At 44.4% G+C, this 20,444-nt stretch overlaps 1 protein-coding gene across 1 annotated transcript in view; it reads right to left on the minus strand.

Annotated features, from left to right (window-relative positions):
• Positions 1-20,444, minus strand: part of stk32c (serine/threonine kinase 32C) — a 331,278-nt gene that overhangs the window by 18,182 nt on the left and 292,652 nt on the right. Inside the window, exons 9-11 of the mRNA XM_078224398.1 lie at positions 1,347-1,472; positions 1,003-1,134; positions 497-564 (exon numbers count right to left, since the gene is read on the minus strand). Of these exons, the coding sequence (XP_078080524.1) occupies positions 497-564; positions 1,003-1,134; positions 1,347-1,472 (326 nt within the window). The remainder of the gene's footprint in view (positions 1-496; positions 565-1,002; positions 1,135-1,346; positions 1,473-20,444) is intronic.

Below are 20,444 nucleotides of genomic sequence, written 5' to 3' on the forward strand. Positions count from 1 at the left end.
GTAAAGTGGCTGTTCCAATATAGGAGGTCCACTAATTTGGTACGTATGTTAAAATTCTGGTAGACATAACAACAACTTGTAATTATGTGGCGCCTTTAGCGTGGGGAATGTCCCAAGGTGCATCACAGAATCATTATCAGACATTTAAGTAAAACACTGACTTTAATGTGTCGGCAGATTCACCACTGTTCTCCCGCCGATTAAATCCACCATTCTTCAAACAAAAGGGAGGAATCCCACTTTGCTTGCCTTTGCAAAATGTGCTGTATTGAAACATTCCCATTCAAATGAATCTTTAATGCATTACAGAATAAAAGTTGTGCCTTCGCATTAAGTGAGATTGCTTGAATGAAGGTGGAGTGAGAGTGGGGGTGGTGTCGGAGGTGGGGGGGAGCTCAGGGGAATGTTCAGGTCTGAGAACTGCCATCTTCTGTGCTTCAGCTTCACTGGCTCTGTAGCGTTAAGATTAATGATAAAATGCTCTTACCATACTTACTTTTCTCTGTTGAAGACCATAAACTCTTGTCTCACTACTTCTAAACACTCCTGAAGATACTCATTATCCTTTCAGAGAAATAAAAAGAACAATTACCAGAATTTACAAATTCCAAAAGGTCAAAAGAATTCTAGCTGAATGTGTGCGGTAGTTGCGCTTACAGATGTTACATTATTAAATTCGGCGTTCATTGCTAGCTTTCTTAAATATCAAATGCATGTCTGCATGTAATAGCAACCGGCCTTTGATCAAACAGAGGCACAGGTAAAGTACACAGCTGCAGCAGTCACTATGGCAAACATGAGGGAGCTTTTCCTTCATTTTGTGAAGTAGAGATAGAAGCCTGTAAAAAATCCCCTCAGATGCTGATTCCATTAGACTGGCAACTGTACTTTAGGTAGTAGATGCAGGTACACATTTATCTTAGGCCGAGTTCACATGTGACATAAAGAGAACATGGCACAGGTGAGCTACATCAGCGTACCACAATATGAAGGGGGACTTACCGACTGGGAGCTATCTTTGCTGTTGTCTCTGGATTTGTTTTTCGCCAGCCTTTTCTTCTTTTTGTGCAGTGGTCTCGACTCTAGAATCATTTCCTCCAGTTCAAACGTAGGGTCGCAATGCAGCCGACCTTTCTGTTAAAGGATAGATTGTTACTGGTTGCAACATCCTCACTTCACAAGCCGTGTGTGAAAACGTAGGCTATTATTTTTTTTAAAGTTTTACACATTTAACAATAGTCACTCATGTAAGAAGATTGGCAGGTAACGGATTGTATTTTAATCATTTGGTCCTCTCAGCACTCAGCATGTTCCCCGTGCTGGGACAGGTGATTCTCTTTGCTTACGTTTGGAACAAAGCCAGGTTCCATCTTCTTCTGCTGGACAGCGTCCCAGCTGACATCAGATAAGTAAGAGCAGCTCTGGATATCTGAAAGGTTCGACAGCCGATGTTCAGGTTTGACAGTAAGTAACTGGAAATAAAGAACAAGCACCATTAACATCGGCTTGTTTTTTTAATGTGGCAGCTTTATTTATCAATTACATATTTTATCACGAGTTTTTCCTTTCATTAGCTCACACTTCTTAGAATCATAGAATGCTCATCGAGCCTGCACCAACAATAATTCCAGCCAGGCCCCGTCTCCTGGCATAGTTACCTTGCTAATCCCCCAGACACTAAGGGTCAATTTAGCACGGCCAATCCACCTAACCTGTACATCTTTGGAGTGTGGGAGGAAACTGGAACACCCGGAGGAAACCCACGCAGACACGGGGAGAATGTGCAAACTCCACACAGACAGTGACCCAAGGAGGAATTGAACTCGGGTCCCTGGTGCGGTGAGACAGCAGTGCTAATCACTGTGCCACCGGGCTGCCTGTAGACCAGGCCTCTGGAGGCTTTGGTTTCATTTTTCTGATGTTTCTTTTCTTCTCCTGTCAGGAGGACATGCGTCTGACCTCACTTCTGTCCCTACTGTGAGAGATTGATTGCGAGATACTCTCCCTCGTGTCCAATTCTCTCCACAGCTTCACATTAGCTCTATGATGTCAGGTAGAATGTTCATGTACCAAAGCTTCGCTCCTCTGAAAAACTGGTCAGTTCCCATTCCCCACTCTTCTGGAACACTATCTCTAGCTTTTCTTTCAGTCACTACGTATTCTGGAATTTCCTCCAAAAGCTGACCTGAAAATCGTCTGTTAGACAATGCTTTTGATCAACCTCATCCAACCGTTGCTCTTCCCTAAAGACCATAAGACGCGGCCCATCGAATCTGCACTGCCATCCAATGAGATTGTGATTGATCTGATATGATGATCCTGAACTCCACTTTCCTGCCTTATCCCCATAACCCTTGATTCCCTTATCTCATTTTCTCCTGTTCCACAAGTCCTTGCTCGAAATATTTTTCTCTATGTGACATTAGTGTACCTTTAAGAAAGTTTTTATTTAATCATGATCTCTGCAGCTCTCACAGCTTCAGTGTTTTCTCAGCTCACAGCCTTAGCTGATGTCATTGACACCGAGTTGTCTGTGAGGAGTCCTTTTATTGCTACTCCAATAACTTAAATGTTTATTTTAACTCTGGGTTGTTTTATGATCCTACATTGTTAGGAGGACGGTCATGTGTTTTTGGACAGTTTCCTTTCCTTTCCAGTGAGTTTAAGGTTTCATTTTCTGAGCTGCAGGTTAGTTTTTCAAAGGGACAGCAAGCTGAAAAGAAGTGTCTCTTTCTCTCTCTCTCTCTCTCGCTGGTTTTGGAAATACTGCAGGTTATCTGAAAGCCTTCCTGGAGTAGAAAATCTGCTGTTGGTGCTTTGACCAGAGTCGACCTGGGCTTCTGGGAAGCTGTTCTGACTTCAAGCTGTTCTGGGTGTGTCAAGAGGACTACTAGAACTTACAAGGCAGAGTTTTCAATTCTCCAACCAAAGGACTCAATTCCTGTATCACGTGAGCATTAGATTTTGCAGTGTTGAACTTGTTTAAAGTTTAAAATGTACAGCGGTACTCAGGCAGGATAGATTAGGGACTTTGTCTACAGAGGCCCTATGGGTGGAGCTGAGAAACAAGAAAGGTATGACCACATTAATCGGGTTGTATTATAGACCACCCAATAGTCAGCGAGAATTGGAGGAGAAGATCAGCGGAGAGATAGCTGACAACTGCAAGAAACACAAAGTTGTGATAGTAGGGGATTTTAATTTTCCACATATAGATTGGGACTTGCATACTGTTAAAGGTTTAGACGGGGTAGAGTTTGTAAAATGTGTTCAGGAGAATTCTCTACATCAGTATATAGAGGTGCCAACGAGAGAGGATGCGATATTGATTCTCCTATTGGGAAATGAGTTAGGGCAGGTGATGGATGTGAGTGTGAGGGAACACTTTGGATCCAGTGATCATAATGCCATTAGTTTCAACCTGATCGTGGATAAGGATAGATCTGGTCCTCGGGTTGAAATTCTGAACTGGAAAAAGGCCAAATTTGATGAAATGAGAAGGGATCTGGGAAGTGTGGATTGGCACAGGCTGTTCTCTGGTAAGGATGTAAATGGAAAGTGGGAGGCCTTCAAAGGAGAAATTTTGAGAGTGCAGAGTTTGTATGTTCCTGTCAGGATTAAAGGCAAAGTAAATCGGAATAAGGAACCTTGGTTCTCGAGGGAGATTGTAACACTGATTAAGAGGAAGAGATAGTTGTATGAAATGTACAGGCAGCAAGGAACAGATCAGATGCTCGAGGAGTATAAAAAGTGCAACAAGTTACTTAAGAGGGAAATCAGGAGGGCTAAAAGGAGACATGAGGTTGCTTTGGCAGACAGAGTGAAGGAAAATCCAAAGAGCTTCTATAGGTATGTTAGGAGCAAAAGGATAGTGAGGAATAAAATTGGTCCTCTTGAAGACCAGAGTGGTAGACTGTGTATGGAACCAAAAGAGATGGGGGAGATACTAAATGGTTTTTTTGCATCCGTATTTACTGAGGAAACGGGCATGGAGTCTACGGAAATAGGGCAAACAGGTAGGGAGGTCATGGAACCTTTACAGATTAAAGGGGAGGAGGTGCTCGCTGTCTTGAGGCAAATCAGAGTGGATAAATCCCCAGGACCGGACAGGGTATTCCCACGGACCTTGAGGGAAGCTAGTGTTGAACTTGCAGGGGCCCTGGCAGACATATTTAAAATGTCAGTATTCACGGGGAAGGTGCCGGATGATTGGAGGGTGGCTCATGTTGTTCCGTTGTTTAAAAAAGGTTCCAAAAGAAATCCGGGAAATTATAGGCCAGTAAGTTTGACGTCGGTGGTGGGCAAGTTATTGGAAGGTGTGATAAGGGATAGGATCTACAAATATTTGGATAGACAGGGACTTATTAGGGAGAGTCAACATGGCTTTGTGCGTGGTAGGTCATGTTTGACCAATCTATTAGAGTTTTTCGAGGAGGTTACCAGGAAAGTGGATGAAGGGAAGGCGGTGGATGTTGTCTACCTGGATTTCAGCAAGGCCTTTGACAAGGTCCCTCATGGGAGGTTAGTTAGGAAGGTTCAGTCACTAGGTATACATGGGGAGGTAGTAAATTGGATTAGACACTGGCTCAATGGAAGAAGCCAGAGAGTGGTTGTGGAGAATTGCTTCTCTGAGTGGAGGCCTGTGACTAGTGGTGTGCCGCAGTGATCGGTGTTGGGTCCATTGTTGTTTGTCATCTATATCAATGATCTGGATGATAATGTGGTCAATTGGATCAGCAAGTTTGCTGATGATACAAAGATTGGAGGTGTAGTGGACAGTGAGGAAGGTTTTCAAAGCTTGCAGAGGGATTTGGACCAACTAGAAAAATGGGCTGAAAAATGGCAAATGGAATTTAAGGTAGTCATGATGTGGAGATGCCGGCGTTGGACTGGGGTAAACACAGTAAGAAGTTTAACAACACCAGGTTAAAGTCCAACAGGTTTATTTGGTAGCAAAAGCCACACAAGCTTTCGAGGCTCTGAGCCCCTTCTTCAGGTGAGTGGGAATTCTGTTCACAAACAGAACTTATAAGACACAGACTCAATTTACATGAATAATGGTTGGAATGCGAATACTTACAACTAATCCAGTCTTTAAGAAACAAAACAATGGGAGTGGGGTTAGTTGTAAGTATTCGCATTCCAACCATTATTCATGTAAATTGAGTCTGTGTCTTATAAGTTCTGTTTGTGAACAGAATTCCCACTCACCTGAAGAAGGGGCTCAGAGCCTCGAAAGCTTGTGTGGCTTTTGCTACCAAATAAACCTGTTGGACTTTAACCTGGTGTTGTTAAACTTCTTAAATGGAATTTAACGCAGACAAGTGTGAGATATTGCACTTTGGAAGCACAAACCAAAGTAGAACGTACAGGGTAAATGGTAGGACTCTGAAGAGTGCAGTTGAACAGAGGGATCTGGGAATACAGGTACAGAATTCCCTAAAAGTGACGTCACAGGTGGATAGGGTCGTAAAGAGTGCCTTTGGTACATTGGCCTTTATAAATCGGAGTATCGAGTATAAAAGTTGGAGTGTTATGGTAAGGTTATATAAGGCATTGGTGAGGCCGAATTTGGAGTATTGGGTACAGTTTTGGTCATCTAGTTACAGGAAGGATGTAAATACGGTTGAAAGAGTGCAGAGAAGGTTCACAAGGATGTTGCCGGGACTTGAGAAGCTGAGTTACAGAGAAAGATTGAATAGGTTGGGACTTTATTCCCTGGAGCGTAGAAGATTGAGGGGAGATTTGATAGAGGTGTATAAGATTTTGATGGGTATAGATAGAGTGAATGCAAGCAGGCTTTTTCCGCTGAGGCTAGGGGAGAAAAAAACCAGAGGGCATGGGCTAAGGGTGAAAGGAGAAAAGTTTAAAGGGAATATTAGGGGGGCTTCTTCACGCAGAGAGTTGTGGGAGTGTGGAATGAGCTGCCGGATAAAGTGGTAAATGCGGGGTCACTTTTAACATTTAAGAAAAACTTGGACGGGTTCATGGATGAGAGGGGTGTGGAGGGATATGGTCCAAGTGCAGGTCAGTGGGACTAGGCAAAAAATGGTTCGGCACAGACAAGAAGGGCCAAAAGGCCTGTTTCTGAGCTGTAATTTTCTATGGTTCTATGGTTTTGTGTATGGAAGGTTTTGGTTTGATTGGAACATCTTAGATATATTTGTTAAGTTTATGCATTATCGTGGTTGTTTTGTTTTTGTAAGTGATTAATAAAAGTTATTGCTAATTTTCTTTCCATACATGTTAACTATATTCTTAAATAAACTTTGTTTAATAAAAGTTCCCCAGTGGGTCATTTGAATCATACCTGAAGTGAAACATATCATGCTGATCCTAGCCAAATTCAAGATGCAAAACGTATGATCCAGGTGGGTTCCATAAAACACTTTGGAGTTTCTGACCTGAACAATAACATCTGCGTGAAAAATGTGATTAGAGTTGTAAATTGTACTTGTAATTGTTACAGAACTGAAATGGATCTGATGCCTGCATCCCAGGGTCTTAAAGGAAGTGGCTGCAGAGATAATGGGTGGAATTTTTCCATCCAACCGCAATGGAAATCATAGGCTGATCCTTGAGATGAAGGAGTTGTCATTTGAGGAGAGGTTGAGTAGGTCAGGCTTATACTCACTGGAATTTAGTAGAATGAATCTTGTTGAAACTTAAGATTCTGAGAGGACTTGACAGGCTAGATGTAATGCCTGTTCACGTTCCTTTTGCCTGCATAAGACAGTTCCCCCTATGTGCTAATATATGTACCTTCTAGCATGTATGAGTGAGCAACATCATGAGCCTGAATGATAATCTTAAATTGGTTGTTAGTGTCATTTTAACAACTCTGGATTATTCAACAAGTGCTGCCCAATCACCAAGCACCTAACGTTAGATGTTTTGTTCTGAGTTTTGCAAGCTGGTTGAGTACAGCCAGTACATTGCCTAATGGAAACAGCCAAAGGAACATGCAGTCTGACATGACCCATCAGTCATTGAGATGTACTCTCTATTGTATCTGGCACCACAGCAGTGTTGAAATTCCGGGATTCTCAACGTGTGGGAAAATGGGAGTAAATTCTGCCATTTGTTTTACTTACCAGAGCGATTCTCGACACTCTGTGCACCACAGAGAGTCCGTGTACCACAGAGAGTCCGTGTACGATTCCCTCTGAAAAGTGGTGGGCAGGTCCTTTTCCCGCCCGAGTGGCTGGCAGCATAGCGCTGAGCGCGCTACTGCGCATGCGCTGATCAGTCAGCACGGAGATCAGTGCATGTGCAGTGGCCCCCCATTGCTGGCCTTCCAATCGCTAGCCTGCACACAAACCCTAATTGCTGGCCTTCCGATTCCCCCCATCCCTCAATCGCTGGCCTCCTGGACCACCCCGGACCAGCCCCTCTCCCCCCTTTCCCCCCCCCCTCACCCTGGCCTGCCCCAATCTACCCAACCCACTCCTCCCCCCACTAGACAATTCCAACCCCCCTTCCCAACATCCCAATGACCGGCCCCAATGTCTCCCCCCCACCCAGATGAGCCCCCCTATGCCCCCCCCAACCCCACCGGCCGCCCCAAACCCTCCCCCCCACCCAGATGGACAGCCCTGATTGCCCACACCGATCCCGATTGCAGAGTGGTAGCAGGTCCCCCCCAATATGCCCCTCCCCCGAGTAGGCCCTGACCCCATCTGGCCCCACCCCCTTGGCACTGCCTGAAGATATTTTGAAGTATATGATGTTAAGCCTTTTTTGCACCACTGATTCAGTTTTCATTCATTTTGAACAACAAGTATGAGAGGGTTTCTGTTCTCTCGAAAGACCCTCGTCAGAACCCACTTGGAGTACTGTGCTCAGTTCTGGTCACCTCATTACAGGAAGGATGTGGAAAAGATTGAAAGGATGCAGAGGAGATTTACAAGGATGTTGCCTGGATTGAGTGGCATGCCTTATGAGGATAGGCTGAGGGAGCTCGGTCTTTTCTCCTTGGAGAGGGGTAGGATGAGAGGAGACCTAATAGAGGTATATAAGATGTTGAGAGGCACAGATCGAGTGGACTCTCAGAGGCTTTTTCCCAGGTTGGAAATGGCTGCTACGAGAGGACACAGGTTTAAGGTGCTGGGGGGTAGGTACAGGGGAGATGTTAGGGGGAAGTTTTTCACACAGAGGGTGGTGGGCGAGTGGAATCGGCTGCCGTCAGTGGTGGTGGAGGCGAACTCAATAGGGTCTTTTAAGAGACTCCTGGATGAGTACATGGGACTTAATAGGATGGAGGGTTACAGGTAGGCCTAAAAGGTAGGGATATGTTCGGCACAACTTGTGGGGCTGAAGGGCCTGTTTTGTGCTGTAGTTTTCTATGTTTCTAACTTGCTGATCATATTGCAAACACCCTAAGACGGAGATTTTAAATTAAAAATGAAGTGTGAGCAATGATCCTACGAAGCTGTGTTCCATGCCTTGGAGCTAATTGTATGATAAGTACTGCACATGAACAACCATTCAATAAGGGACCACTGGCCATGCACAAGAATTAAATTTTAAACAGAATATTGGGTACAAGTTAACCCCAAAACATTCATATATAGATGTACAACTCTAAATGATAACATTTCAAGGAAAAATCTCATGATAGAGTCAGAGAGATATACAGCACGGAAACAGGCCCATCGGCCCAACTCGTCCCTGCTGACCAGGTTTCCTAAACTGAATTAGTCCCATTTGCCTGCCTTTGGTACAGATCCCTCTAAGCCTTTCCCTTCCCTGTACCTGTCCAAATGTCTTTTAAATGTTGTAATCACAGTAGATTTACTGTGAACAAGGATTCATTCACCCTTCATTCCCTACTAAGCAAGCAAGGGGACATGCACTTGAACTGAGAGGGGGAAAGTTCAAGGGGCAAGTTTGTTTTTACACAGTAGGTGTCTGGAATGTACTGCCGGGGTGGCGGTGCAGGCAGATACGATAGGGACGTTTAAGGGGCTTTTAGATAAGCACATGAATATGCAAGGACTAGAGAGATATGGACCAAGGACAGGCAGAAGGAATTAGTTTAATTTGGCGTCATGTTCGGCACAACAGCATGAGCTGAAAGGCCTGTTACTGTACTGTACTTTCTATGTTCTAAGTCAATATTCTACCCCAAAGTTTATTTAAATTACTAACTCCATTAATCACTGAGATCGCGGTTATTATTAAAATAAATACTGCAGCCACAGGATTGTGATTATTACTTTAGTTCCAAATTCATTGCGTTAGGCAACAAACACTACAAAAAGTCAACAGCCAATAAAAGAAGGTGCAAGCACATTTTAACCAAATAGTCAGTACATCAGGAGTTACTTGCAGATCTGTCACCTCACCACAGGAATGCACTCGCAAAAAAATGCAAACATGATCCACGGTTTCACTACAACAAATGATTCTCTCATCAAGCCAATTCAAAATCACTTAGGCAACAGAAGATGATGCGCGGACAACACAGCACTCACTGTGAATAGACCTTTTGCCTGGTTTTATACTGGTAACAACTAATTAATAAATATATTAAATAATAAAGGAAGTAAGTTGAACCTTGGAGAGCATCATTCAGCAGAATGTTTGTCTGCAATTCCATGTAGGCGGATATCCATTGATAATTAATTAGAGGCATTAATACAGACACTATAGTTAAAAAGGAACAGTCAATTCCTGCAGTGCTGACAAAAACAGAAACTGCTGCAAGTATTCAGTTATCTTTATAATTTTTGCCATGAAACCATCTCCAGTTTTATTTCACAGATCATTCCTTTTTTCCCCTGCCTATATTTTTCCCTTCCCTTTGTTCCTGTTTAATTGCTGTTCCTCTTTAATATTTCTTCTCATTTTGCAAAGAATCTACTCTGAAAGATCAATTTGTCTGTTTGCTTCATGCATATTGAGTGTTTCCAGTGCTTTCCATTTCTTTTTAAGCACTGCAGATGAGATACACGGTTCACAGGACTGTGGCTGAAGGTTAATTTTCCAATTCAGTTATTACGAACATGCACCAGCAAACCAAAAATGTTTTCAATGTGCAGATAATGAATTATGCTTTATGAATTTCAATAGAAAATGTTTGCTACATTCTGGTTCCTATCAATGAAAAAGTGTTGTATTTGATTAAACAATTTGGGGGAAAGCAGTGTTACCATTACTGCACAGGATAAATAGAGATTAAATATATTTATCTCAGTCTCCTATGGTGTTACACACAGGGGCTGAAGAGCAAGAGCTGTCCTGAGGTGAAGTAGAGTTAGATGGTGAAGGACAATTAGACCAATGCCAAGGGATTGACTATAATACTGGAGGTTTAAATAGACTAGATAGGGAAGGTAACATGGCATTGAGAGCTGAGGGAATGGATACAGAGAGATTAGAAGCTGGCAGAGGAGAGGACTAATGTTTATGGATGGCACAATAGTTAGCACTGCTACCTCACAACGCCAGGGCCCCGGGTACAATTCCAGCCTTGGCTGACTGAGTTTGCATGTTCTCCCCGTGTCTGCGTGTGTTTCCTCCGAGTGCACCGGTTCCCTCCCACAGTCCAAAGATGTGCAGGTTAGGTGGATTGGCCATGCTAAATTGCTCTTTAGTGTCCCAAGATGTGTAGGTTAGGGGAATTAGTGGGGTAAATACGTGGAGGTGCGGGGATGGGGTGGGGGCAGGCCAGGGAGGGATGCTCTGTTGGAGAGTTGGTGCAGACTCAATGGGCCGAATGGTCTCCCTCTGCACTGTGGGAATTCTAGGATTCTATGAGATGGAGATCCCTGTGCACACCATTTGCAAATAATGATTCTGCCCATTTCAAAGGTGCACCCTTTGGCACAAGCTTATGGAAGCAGCCCAATTAACAGGTCACTTCCTCATTCACTGTCCAATTAGGGGCGGCAGGCAACAGACGGATGAAGTAGGGTCAATGTAAGGGAGAGCCAGCCAGCAGTCCCACTGGGAAAGGAGAGCACTGCTCAAGCAGGCAGAGAGCAAGAGGATGCCACAAGCTGGAGGTGCTCACCAAATGGTCCAAATTGCTTGCAAACACTTAAAGATTAGAACTGTCAGGAGCATAGCCTGCCAGGAAACACAACTAAAAGAATGCATCTGCCAGCCGATGTGCTGTATTCAAACTTTCCGTCCCTTTATACATTTTTGCAGAACCATAAAGGGGCTCTGACTTTCTGCTCCAAGGGCTGCCTTCAATTCAGGATCTTGAGCACTTACAAAGAGGGACTGCTGCGACATTGGGTTAGTTTGTTGGAGGCAGACATGTATAATGCTGTATACTCTAAATAAGCAAACTATCAAGAAAAAGTTTTGCGTCTAGTTTCAGACTCCTGAAACAGTACAGGCCCGTACATTTTTCATAAAGTTTCACTGCCGTATACAATTAAGGGCTAAGTGCAGCTCCAATTGATTTGCTGTATAACTGTTTTCTGAGACCCATATCCCTTACCATTCCCCTCGGTGTATCTGTTCCCACCTCTGTCACTTGCATCTTTCTTAACCGTGCTGCCCTCCTCTGAGTGTCACTACTTTATTGCCCCCCACCCCCGACACATTTCTTCTCTCGAACTTCACCCTCATCCTCCTGATTTGTCCCTCTGTCTCCGGTGTCACCAGCTCTTACTGCCTGACTGTTCCCCCAATATGCTCCTTCTTCTTACACATAAAACCAATCTCTGTGTGAATAGCCCCATTGAGTTGACCCTTTAACACTCCACCACTACCAATCCTATACTGTGCTCTAAACCCCCACCCCTCTCATCGTCCATCTCTCCCCTCACTCTGCAGTCACCTTCTTTCCACCAGTTGCTAATGATAATTGTGTCCCGAACCAAATGATGAAGTATGCAACCAGGCACAACTCCTTTTCTTGTTACTTAGTTTATTCACAGAATGCAGCAGCACATCTGTCTGCCTTCCATCTACCAACCTAGAGCCCCAGCAGTCTCTCTTTTTATTTGTTTCTGTTCCAGACGTAACTCCAGTCTCTCTTTACACTATTTCGAGTACAACCAATTAACTTAAATTAAAATAAACTGAGGGACAGACAATTAACTGAGGGACAGGCGTCACGGTGGCACAGTGGGCGGCACAGTGACACAGTGGTTAGCACTGCTGCCTCACAGCTCCAGGGACCTGGGTTCGATTCCCAGCTTGGGTCACTGTTTGAGTGGAGTTTTCACATTCTCCCATATCTATGTGGGTTTCCTCTGGGTGCTCCGTTTTCCTCCCACAGTCCAAAGATATGCAGGTTAGGTGCATTGGCCATGCTAAATTGCCCCTTAGTCTCCCGAGATGCGTAGGTTAGAGGGATTAGCGGGGTTACGGGGATAGGCCCTAGGTGGGATTGTTGGTGCAGAATCGATGGGCAAAATGGCTTCCTTCTGCACTGAAAGGTTTCTATGACACATCAAAAGAGCAGCGCTTTAAAGGGATACTGCATTAAACAAAAACAAATCGCAAAGGAAACTCAAAGCATTGAACTAAAAGGTGATATACAGGGTTGATAAAACATCCCAGTCCCCAAGGTGCCCACCGGGCATGGAAGGCCTCAGTGGTGCTGACAGACACTGCATGTTCCCTCTCCAAGAACACCCAGCCATGAAGATATCTGCGGTAGAAGGGGGGTCTCTCTTTATAAGTGCTTTAGGTACTTAATTAAATAATGCCTTTCATCTGTATAATAATCTGTACAATATCATTTTTAAAAAATTCATTTGTGGGACATGGGCGTCGCTGGCTGGCCAGCATTTATTGCCCATCCACAGGTTGAGATTCAACCACATTGCTGTGGCTTTGGACTCACATGTAGGCCAGACCAGATAAGGATGGCAGATTTCCTTCCCTGAAGGACATTAGTGAACCAGATGGGTTTTTCCGACAATCAACAATGGTTTCATGGTCATCAGTAGATTCTTAATTCCAGATTTTTTTTATTGAATTCAAATTCCACCAGCTGCCGTGGCAGCATTCGAACCCAGGTCCCCAGGCCACTTGCTGAGTTTCTGGATAAATAGTCTCGCAATAATACCACAAGGCCATCACCTCCCCATTTCAATATAATTAACATATTATTAACACCTAGCACTTTCTCATCCCTTTGTTAAACATAGAGACATAGAAACTAGAAGCAGGAGTTGGCCATTCGGCCCTTCGAGTCTGCTCTGCCCGTCATTATAATCATGGCTGATCATCCAACTCAATAGCTTGATTCCACCCTCCCCCGCATCCTTTGAACCCCATTGCCTCAAGAGCCATGTCTAACTCCTTCTTGAAAACATACAATGTTTTGGTTGCAACTGTTTTTTGTGGTCATAAATCCCACACTCTTGGTGAAGAAATTTCTCCTCATCTGTCATAAAAGGTATACCCCTTCTCCTTAGACTATATCTCCTGGTTCTGGACTCCCAGCATCGGAAACATCCTTCCTGCACCTACCCTATTTAGTCCTGTTAGAATTCTATAAGTTACTATGAGATTACGCCTCATTCTTAGAATAATCCTAGCCAACTCAATCTCTCCTAATACGTCAGTCCCGCTATCCCAGGAATCAGTCTGGTTAAACGCTCACTGCACTCCGTCCAAAGCAAGGACATCCTTCGTCAGATAAGGAGACCAAAACCGCACACAATATTCCAAGTGTGGCCTCACCAAGGCTGTGTATAATTGCAGCAAGTCATCTCTGCTCCTGTACTCGAATCCTCTCGCTATGAAGCCCTACACCATTTGCCTTGTTTACCGTCTGCTGGATCTGCATGCTTACTTTCAGCGACTGGTGTGCGAGGACACCCAGGTCCCGTTGCACATTCCTCGCTCTCAATTGCTATTCTTCCGAACAAAAAACACACCCCTTTTCAGATTTGCCTGCTAATATTTCACTCTGCCCCCTAGCATACCTTTCCTTTTCTGAGTTCCTCAACTCTCCCTCTAATTGCTTACCTCTCTCACCTCATGTTCACCCTTAAAGCCTGGACGGTAGTTTGAAGACATGGAGCAGGCAGCAGCTGGGCAGCAGAACAGCGTCAAAAGCAGCACCCCTCTCACAAAACATTTAAATGCCAGGAGGTGAGAGGATAATGGGCCATTGGCGACAGAAGGTGCTCAGGATGACAGCTGGACCAGGCTCGCACGTTGAGCGACAAATGGATCGGAGCATGGGGCTGACAGGACTAACAAAAGTGCCTCTATTAATAAGCAGCTGATTCAAGCAAGACCAAAATTAAGGCTCAAATAAAAAAGGGATTTAAATTTTTGCACTGAGACACTAACCAACTGAGTAATAAGAATATTCTCTAGGTGCTGCACAACAGCCGTCGAAGCAGAATTTAAAAATGCTCACCTTCCATTTCCTATCTTTCAGAATAATCTTCTGTCCACATTCTTGATTCAGTGAGACTTACAATACTATTTTTGGCACATACCTATCCAGTTCTTTCATTATTCAGTGGTGAAGCCGCTCCACATAATTTGTGGACAGATTCTGACAGACCTGCATTTAGCTTTGCAGATTACATTTTGTTCAGCAGCTATCTAATTCAGGTCATTTAAACCACGTTAAAATATTACCTGCGCAGGTCGCTGGTCACAAATGGAATACTATTGTTAGAAAGGACGATTGAGGGTGCAGGTTGGGGTTGTAACATAATGTTAAGTGAGTGCCCACTGTGTGCAATGAGTCACATCTTACTCCATTATTCTAAATTAAAGTTTTAGTTTTAGGGCAAAGTCCGATGGAAAATAAGCAGCGTAGAATGAGTTGCTGTTCTAGCAAAAATTCCTCTCCACTCCTAAATAGATTAATAGATGCACGGCAAATAATTTAGTAAGACATCTGTGGTTCAAGTTTGAACCTGTCCTTCCAATGGGAAACTTCACAATATTAAGACATCCCAGACACTGCACCAATGATTCACTCTCCATTCATTTCAATACAGAAAGAATCAGGGAGGTGCAGCATGTCTATGATTTCCCCATCACTTGGTCATCAAAGTTGGAACAGATGTTTGTCAAAGATAGTTAATTCCATGTCAACTAGTGTCTTTTAAAAGGAGCTGCGGAAATATTGAAGTGGCTGAGGGCTGGTGTGGTGGATGAAAAAATGGCCTTTGGCAGAACAGCTCCACTGCTTCTTCTACTTGTGGTTATTCCACTTCCTAATGAGACTGTCTTAATGAGGCCTTAATCACTGAAGTATGAACAGTACATTCAGTACACAGAGCATCAGAGCCATTAAACTGGAGTTCCTGCTGCCGTAATCTGATTCTGCGGCGTTGATTAGTCAGGGAAAGAAGGAAATGGGGCATTGTTCATATCGGATCGTCACCCAGTACAGTGTCTGTCCCATTTTTGCTGTCCTTTCCAATGGCTGATGCCACTCCAGATTGTATAAAAAGAGAATAAACGTGACACAGGAGCAATGTGAGCCTTAGAAACTTGGAAAATAATCTCGAGCCATTCAATAAGATCAACAGATCAGCCATGATCTTATTGAATGGCGGAGCAGGCTCCTAGGGCCAAATGACCTTCTCCTGCTCCTAGTTCTTATGTTCTTATTAGAGCTCAAACGGACCCATTGCTTTGTTTCAGCAATTCAAGGCCACGTCTTTCCAACAGTGCAGTATACAATATCAATGGGTTAAATGCGAAATGTTCTGCGCTCATGAATAACTCAAGTCAAATAAAATGACACAGAGCAGAAGGTCATAATTTGGCCCACTGTCTTTGAAAAAACTATCCATTTGGTCCCGTCCTGCTGCTCTTTCTCTCTCGCACTGCAAATTTCTCCTTTCTTCCCCATTGTAAAATCAACAGTGATATTTTTTTATATATGATTTTCTCTTTCAGTCTAGGGACCACTCAAGTACTGGCCAAATCTCCACAGGAATTTTCTATAACAATATAGAGTTCAATAAAAAAAATCATATATCTCCCTGTCTTCTCATTTTCAGCTGGCAGTTAATGCTTGTTCTTAAAAGGTAAAAAAAATGACACGGCTTACAATTTTTTAAGCCTAGGTATTTTGGGTTTCTGTGTTCAAGACTTCTCTGGTTGGTGATTATGTCGACATATCCTACGCGCACTTACATTTTCAAGAGTGTTCACACTTGTCCTGATATCAAGGCAAATCTGGTACCATGCCCTTGTTTTTAATTGCTTCAGTCATTGATTCGATCCTTTGCTCTCACAGAATCCCCTTTGTTCGTGACAAGTGGGAGAATGACACCATGCTCAACCTTGTATCAGGCGCTTAACTGACAAATGCGCTTATTGAAAAGTAAGTGAAAAATCCCAGAAATAGTAGGAAATTTACATATCCTTACAGTAGTTACTGACTCCTTATGGAATAAGAAACATGAATAGTTCATAAACTCTGTGCCAAACCAATCATGAAAATCATCTTTTGTAATGATTCTTTTTCCCATTTCTTCACAGAAATCATAGAAACCCTACAGTGCAAAAGGAGGCCATTCGACCCATCGAGTCTGCACCGACCACAATCCCACGCAGGCTCTACCCCCACATATTTACCTGCTAATTCCTCTAACCTACGCATCTCAGGACTCGAAGGGGCAATTTTTTTTTTAACCTGGCCAATCAACCTAACCTGCACATCTTTGGACTGTGGGAGGAAACCGGAGCACCCAGAGGAAACCCACGCAGACACGAGGAGAATGTGCAAACTCCACACAGACAGTGACCCAAGCCGGGAATCGAACCCAGGTCCCTGGAGCTGTGAAGCAGCAGTGCTAACCACTGTGCTACCGTGCCGCCATAGATTTTATTGGATTTGGGATTTCTTCCCTTACTTAATGCCCTCTGGATGTCCCAAATATACTGTCTTTGAAAACTCCAGTAACAAACAATTGATCTGAAAAGTACAAGCTTATGGCGGCATGGTGGTTAGCACTGCTGCTTCACAGCACCAGGGACCCGGGTTCAGTTCTGACCTTGGGCGACTGTCTGTGTGGAGTTTGCATGTTTTCCCCATGGGTTTCCTCCGGGTGCTCCAGTTTCCTCCCACAGTCCAACGATGTGCGGGTTAAGTTGATTGGCCATGCTCAATTGCCCCTTCGTGTCAGGGGATTAGCAGGGTAAATACGTGGGGTTATGGGAATAGGGCCTGGGTGGGATTGTTACCAGCACAGGCTCGATGGGCCGAATGGGCTCCTTCTGCACTGTAGAGAATCTATGAAATATGGCCAAAATAGTTATCAGGGCTTGGTTAGATTTAAATAGCTGTTAAATTCAACTGGTCAGCCATGTTTGAACACGTCAGTGATAAATGGATCCCAAGCCAAACTTTGAAGCATGAAACTGGACACAAATGCTTTTCTTGATAGTTTACGTCTTTACAGTAAACAGCGTTATATGTGTCTGCCTCCAACAAACTAAACCAATGTCCCAGCAGTCCTTCTTTATAAATGCTCAAAATCCTTAATCAATCAAAACCCACCACCTGTTCATCCTTAACTTTAACAAAACAGTTAACATAACATTAACAGTTACACATTTTGAAATTAATAGCCCTTTTGTCTCCCTCAATCCAGGTGGTAATTGAAATGTTCTATCACAATACCTGGGCGGCACAGTGGTTAGCACTGCTGCCTCACAGCGCCAGGGACTCCAGGTTCGATTCCCGGCTTGGGCGACTGGCTGAGTGGCATTTGCACATTCTCCCCACGTCTGTGGGGGTTTCCTCCGGGTGCTCTGGTTTCCTCCCACAGTCCAAAGATGTGCGGGTTAGGTGGATTGGCCAAGCTAAATTGCCCCTTAGTGTCAGGGGACTAGCTAGGGTAAACGCTTGGGGTTATGGCGATAGGGCCTGGGTGGGATTGTGGTATGTGCAGACTTGATGAGCCAGATGGCCTTCTTCTGCACTGTAGGGTTTTATGATTCTATGATTATTTCTATGAGTGTTTTAAATTTTCATGCAAATTAAAAGAGCCAGCTTCTAGCTAAACTGTAATGCTTTCAAAAGCCACACTCATGAAAAAAGGGAATTGGAATACATACAAAAATATGTTATTGAGGTGGATGAATTCCAATAATAACAGTGGATACAATAGCTTCAAATTTCTGATTGGGAACAACCAATTTTCCAGCATAAAGTGCGTAAGGTGCCTCATGCCTGATCTCTGCCCATTTTCGACAATATGGGCGAGATTCTCTGGCCTCCTAGCCGTGTGTTTCCCGCTGGCAGGAGATGACGTGTTGTTTGCGAGCAGTGGGATTCTTTTGGTCCCACCGCCAACAATGGGAATTCCCAATGACGGCACCACACACAGGTGGGGAACGCACAGGCGGGTACGTGCTGCCAGCGCGACCGTAGAATTCCAGCCTATATGTATTGGATGGGGAAGCGTGTGTGTGTGTGTGTGTGTGTGTGTGTGTGTGTGGGTGGGGGGGGGGGGGGGGGGGGGGGGGGTGGTGGCATGGGGTGAAGGTTGTTTGATGCAGGAACCACCTCCCCCTAACAGGTAGTAGTTTATATGATGCTCCGGTACTGTTTTTTAGACCCCCCATGCACGTTTAATGCTGAGCCATCGACACACCATATTAAATGGATGCCAGGGACTGAGATGTATGACTGTCTTCATCCCTAGAACCAAGGTTACGAAAGCAATTTTTTCAAATTTTCCGGCCATTTCCTAAGTTCAGAAACCTTTGATGGCAGCTGGATGTAATCATACTGTGGCGTGGAGATGCCGGCGTTGGACTGGTGTAAGCACAGTAAGAAGTCCCACAACACCAGGTTAAAGTCCAACAGGTTTATTTGGCAGCACAAGCTTTCGGAGTCTCGCTCCTTCTTCAGGTGAGTGAGGAGTTGTGTTCACAAACAGGGCATATACAGACACAAACTCAATTTACAATATAATGGTTGGAATGCGAGTCTTTACAGGTAATCAAGTCTTTACAGGTACAGACAATTACTCCTAGAGGGAATCCTATGGGATTCCCCCATATCTGTGCTTCTTGATAGAAGAGGAGGATAATAAGTGAAGTCATGTCAGATAATTTAGGGTTCACCAGAATCACACCCCCACCAATAGTCATGCACCATGATCCAAAGGCAGGGATGTACATATTTCCATTATCAGAATAGCAGAGCCAGCGGAGGTTCAGTTTACAGGGAACACTGTAATGGGCGACGCGATGGTACAGTGGTTAGCGCTGCTGCCTCACAGTGCCAGGGACCCAGGTTCAATTCCAGCCTTGGCTGATGGTCTGTGTGGCGTTTGCACATTCTCCCCGTGGGTTTGCACATTCTCTGCGTGGGTTTCCTCCAGTTGCTCCAGTTTCCTCCCACACTCCAAAGATGTGCAGGTTAGGCTGATTGGCTATGCTAAATTGACCCTAGTGTCAGGGGATTAGCAGGGTAAAAGAGTGGAGTTACGGGAATAGGGCCTGGGTGGGATTGTGGTCGGTGCAGACTCGATGGGCCGAATGGCCTCCTTCTGCACTGTAGGGATTTGATGTAACATCTTTGTACCACATGTTCCATACTGATCTGCAACCAGAATCCTCCTCAAGCATAGCGCTGCTAGTAGCTGTAAATGTCACAGCAGTTTCAACTTTGATACATTAAGCTTGTTCCAGGCTATCACTGGGGACATCAACAACATGGGCCAAACAGCTGTCTACAGATTACAAGCAAGTGACAGATGCCCTATTTGCTGTAACAGTGTGACAGTGTCACTACTTACATGAATAGGGAAGGGTTGCAATCTCTAAATGTGCAGCACGTTTACGAGCGTCACCCCTGCTTTACGCAAGTCGGACAACAAGCTTTAATTTGTTAATTAGTCTGTTTTCCCAATATTTGATTCTGAAAGCTAAGGCCTCGACTTTAACCTGCAGGTGAGTACCACGCAGGGGGGCAGGAGGTGAGGAAACCATGAAAAGCAAGTTTCCAGAATGTTTCGCAGGAAACTGCAGGGTTCCTTTAAATTGGTACTTCCTCTGGCTCACTGAGCACCATAAGCTCAAAAGCATTCAGGTAGGTCTGATGGTGGTGAGGTGAAGCAGGTGACAATAAGAAGAAGGGGGCCCATGGTGGCATGGGGCATGTGAGGGGGTGGTGTGCGGAGGCTGGGTTGGGGGTGGGCACTGGTTAGAATTGGGTTGTCTGACACTGCTAGAAGGGAATTGATAGTGGTTGGCTTTGTGGGTTGGTAGGGGTTAGCAGTGTTAGTGATGATAGTTGCCGAGGGATCATCTATGGTGATCAGATCAGGGATGGGGAGAGAGCAGATGACAATTGGGGTGCTGGTGGTGGGAGCAGATGGTGAATGTGAGGCGAAGGGAGGTGTCTGATGGTATATCATTGTGTTGCTGAGTTGAGTTGTTTCAATAATCTCTCAAGACTGCCAGCTACAAACACTCTTAACATTACTCTAACTAGTTATGGGAACACTTCCTTACGCAAGCTTCTTTTCATG

Source organism: Mustelus asterias, chromosome 11, assembly GCF_964213995.1.
Source record: "Mustelus asterias chromosome 11, sMusAst1.hap1.1, whole genome shotgun sequence".
NCBI classification, from domain to species: domain Eukaryota; kingdom Metazoa; phylum Chordata; class Chondrichthyes; order Carcharhiniformes; family Triakidae; genus Mustelus; species Mustelus asterias.